The following is a 4,017-nucleotide window of genomic DNA, read 5'->3' on the forward strand; positions in this document are numbered from 1 at the left end:
TTAGATTGGATGTGAGGAAAAATTTCTTTACTGAAAGAGTGGTGAAACATTGGAACAGGCTGCCCAGGGAAGTGGTTGAGTCACCGTCCCTGGAGGTATCAGCGTAGACATGGCACTTAGGGACATGGTTTAGCGGTGGACTTGGTAGTATTAGGTTAACTGTTGGACTTGATGATCTTAAGGGTCTTTTCCAACCTAAACGATTCTATCATTCTATGATTACCTTGGCCAGACTTCTGGTAAAAATTCTTTCTGTGTTCCTGAAGAAGGCTCCGCTTTCTGTGACCACTTGATATTTGTGATTCGAGCTTCCACTCAAAAATACGTCAGAATTTGGATTTTTATTAGTCGTTGTCCATCTGCAGAGTATGTTAAAAAGTAGCTTCCTTGGCCATCAGAGTAATAAGGATAGGTATCCTCTAATAATTCATGGTTGTTCCTTTTGATGCTCCATATTTTCTCTCTGACCACTGTGTTCAAAGGGAGGGTAGTATTAGATTATATTTTGGAGAATGTTTTTGTTTTTAATTATACAGATAACCAATTTTCTTCAAAAATGTGTTTTTCTAGCTTTTTTGGTTCTGTTTCACTGGTTACTCTTGCCAACCTGACTAAAGTAGCACTCTATTAAACGCATACAGAGAGCAGCTGTAGCATTAAAGCACTGAGTCAGCTCTCGAGGACAGTTGGTAGTACTTATGATGTACCAGATCTTTACTTGTAATAGAAACTGACAGTTCCTACTAGAGTAAAAGATATTGGCACCTTTGTGTTGCAGATGTTGCTTAGATTTTCCCCGGTTACCTCTAAGTTTAGCGTCCTGTTTCAGATGTCCCTTGATTTGCAGTAAGAATAAGGCAGGGTGAAAAGTACATCTGCTATGTGGGTTGTTTGCAATGCTGCTTTTAGTGCATCATAAGTTTCTCTAGGCAGGAGGAAGCTTTAATGTGAGGTAATGTACCTTTAGGGGTAGTAGTCTCTTCCTTATTTTATTAATGTTCCTTAATGTTGTGGGAATCAACTCGTCCAACATTGTCTCTGTTTTGTGACAAAACAATCTGTTTAAATTTGTCTTCAAATTTTCTTTTAAAATGTGAAATGGTTCAGGTGCTGTATCTTCTCCCAAATTACCATTCAAAATATAATCATCTCACTGTATTAAAAAATGCAACTCCCACTGTTGCCCTGTTCATTTATATGAATGAAGGGGCAAAATAGGGGAAGACTAAAGTGGAGTGCTGATCAAAGCACAAAAGTAAGCCATTTTTCTTCTAGTCACCTTCAGTTACCATCTGAAATGATCACTGCACCGTGCAAAAATTGTCCTGCTGCTACTAATAATAGCATTTTTGTTAGAAGTTTGAAAATGTAGTACAATGAAATTGTGTCTATAGTATTTTAATGTGTATTTGAGAATTTCCTTGATTGTTAAATTGTGCATGGTTCATTCTTTAGAAAATCTTGCTATACAGTAGTGACCTATTTTGAAGGATGACCAGGCTACTGTTGTGTTCCTTAGCTGTCTCCAGTGTATTCCGAAAGGATGTGTGGGCTATGTGGGAATTACAATGGTAACCAAGGGGATGATTTTCTTACACCTTCTGGCATGGTGGAAGCTCTTCTGGAAGATTTTGGAAACTCCTGGAAGCTCAACGCAGATTGCCAAGACTTGTCAAAACAAGACAGTGACCCCTGCAATCTCAATCCTCGCTTAGGTACTGAACTCCATCCAAAATTAACATGTGCAGCAAACTGTGATCTTCCATTTTACATAACAATAAAAATTAAAGATAAATACAATAAAAATAAGACAAAGAGAAGAAGCTAGTGTTGCTTACACTACCAGCGGGGTGGCTGTAATCTCTGTTTAAAAAAAGAAAACAACAAAACCCCAAACAAACAGAGGCACTCTGATTGATGCAGGCTTCCTAAGGAAAAGGTAATGTTTTATGAAAATTGAAAACAAAAATCAGTAATGTGGGATCATGCTGCTGTTCAGTTTGGACCACAGTCAGAGTTAGACCATCACAGCCACAGCACAAACTTGTGCCGCTGAAACTACTCTTACAAGTGATAGCAATACTATGTTTATCCTCTGGGTGGACAAAACACCCGTCTTCTTCACCCCTCTGTCCTTACGCCTTATACACTTTTCCTGATCCCTTGTCTCCCTTCTTTTACTGCATCTCAACAGGCAGCCTTCCTCTTTCCCTCCATACTGCTTGGCTGTCCTGGTTGGACACGGGGAGATATTATCAGAGCAATTTTCTTGTCCCAGGTGTTACAGCAAGCTCTGATTTCTGGGGGGAGCAAGCACACAGAAAATTTTATGGCCGTAGATCAGAGCAGGCATTGTAGATTTGTGAGTGTAGTGCAGCCTAGAAGGTTTAATTTTGCAAATATAAAAAGCAGCAGAAAGCAGAGGCCCTGTAAAAGGAAGTACAGCACCAGAAATAGTGGTAACAGGATATAAAAGCATTGCTTTTCCTTGATTTCTTTTACTAGTGAAACATTATTCTTTTAGTGGAGCTCATGACCTATGAGCTATGATGCTATCTATGCTTACTTGATCCTATTTTATTCTTCTGTGCATTTCTTTTTTTTTTTTTTTTTTTTTACAACAGAAAAAGAAAATGCTTACTGTGGCTCTTCTAGCTTTTCTTGAAAGCCACTGATTGATTCAGTGCAAGCATGTAATTTTTCTCTTTTTAGCTAAATACGCTGAGGACTCCTGCTCAATTCTGATGTCTTCTGCATTTGAACCCTGTCACCATGAAGTCAGTCCCACTCCCTATGTGAAGAACTGCCGCTTTGATGTTTGCTCCTGCTCCAATGGCAAGGATTGTCTGTGCTCTGCTATTGCTAATTATGCAGCAGCCTGTGCTAGGAAGAGCATCCTGGTCCAGTGGAGAGAACCTGACTTCTGCCGTAAGTGAAATGCTCCTAAAACCCGCTTGTTTTCCTCACCTCAGAGGAATTTCTTGGCAATGTCAGATGAGAAATCTAGAATGAGATGATTTCTGCAAGGTGCCAAATATTTCTTACGGCAAATGATGAGAGAGTGTATCTTTCCTCCACTCTAACAAGGATGCAAAAACTGTTCACAGAGACTGCTCAGCACTGGGGGAGAGAAGCAGTCATCTGACATACCTCAGCAGAGCTTTTGACTGGCTTTCCATTTGCAGGTGTATTTATGTTTCAGCTACTCACCTGGAAACTTCCTGAATATCCCAGGGTAGGAATCTCCAAGTGATTTGTAGTAATGTATGAATTGCTTTTTTGGTACCTCCTTCTTTCGAGGCCCACACTTTCCAGCTCCTAACCTCATCAGTGACTCCTGACTTTAGCTGAAGTTGAGGGTATGGAGGAAGCACAAAGGCAGGTACTCGGTCAAGTGGTATCATAGAACAGAATCATACAAGTATAGACAAACTTATATCAAAAGGGACCTCTGGCAGTCTTCTGGTACAACCCCTGCTCACAGCAGGGCTAACTTACAGCAGATTGCCTGGGGTCTTGTCTGGACAAGTTTTGAATATCTCCAAGGATGGAGATCCTACAACCTCTCTGGCATCTCTCTTAGTAGTTTGACTATCACCCTGTCAGTGCAGATGTCCGAGATCGATGTTAGATACTGGGACCGGTACTGTTTAATATCTTAATCAATGACATAGTGGGATTGAGTGCACCCTCAGCAAGTTTGCAGGTGACACCAAGCTGAGTGGTGCGGTCGACATGCCAGAGGGATGGGATGCCATCCAGAGGGACCTGGACAAGCTGGAGAAGTGGGCCTGTGTGAACCTCATGAGGTTTAACAAGGCCAAGTGCAGGGTCCTACACCTGGGTCAGGGCAACCCCCAGTATCAGTACAGGCTGGGGGATGAAGGAACTGAGAGCAGCCCTGCTGAGAAGGACTTGGGGGTACTGGTGGATGAAAAGCTGGACATGAGCCAGCAATGTGCACTCGCAGCCCAGAAGGCCAATCGTATCCTGGGCTGCATCAAAAGAAGCGTGGCC

The 4,017-nt window shown here is 41.7% G+C and overlaps 1 protein-coding gene across 1 annotated transcript in view; it reads left to right on the forward strand.

Annotated features, from left to right (window-relative positions):
• Positions 1 to 4,017, forward strand: part of VWF (von Willebrand factor) — a 152,665-nt gene that overhangs the window by 45,547 nt on the left and 103,101 nt on the right. The window contains exons 14-15 of the mRNA XM_009288502.2: positions 1,520 to 1,715; positions 2,713 to 2,928. Coding sequence (XP_009286777.1) covers positions 1,520 to 1,715; positions 2,713 to 2,928 — 412 coding nt within the window. The remainder of the gene's footprint in view (positions 1 to 1,519; positions 1,716 to 2,712; positions 2,929 to 4,017) is intronic.

The sequence above is a fragment of the Aptenodytes forsteri genome, unplaced genomic scaffold (genome assembly GCF_000699145.1).
Source record: "Aptenodytes forsteri isolate BGI_AS27 unplaced genomic scaffold, ASM69914v1 Scaffold73, whole genome shotgun sequence".
NCBI lineage: Eukaryota > Metazoa > Chordata > Aves > Sphenisciformes > Spheniscidae > Aptenodytes > Aptenodytes forsteri.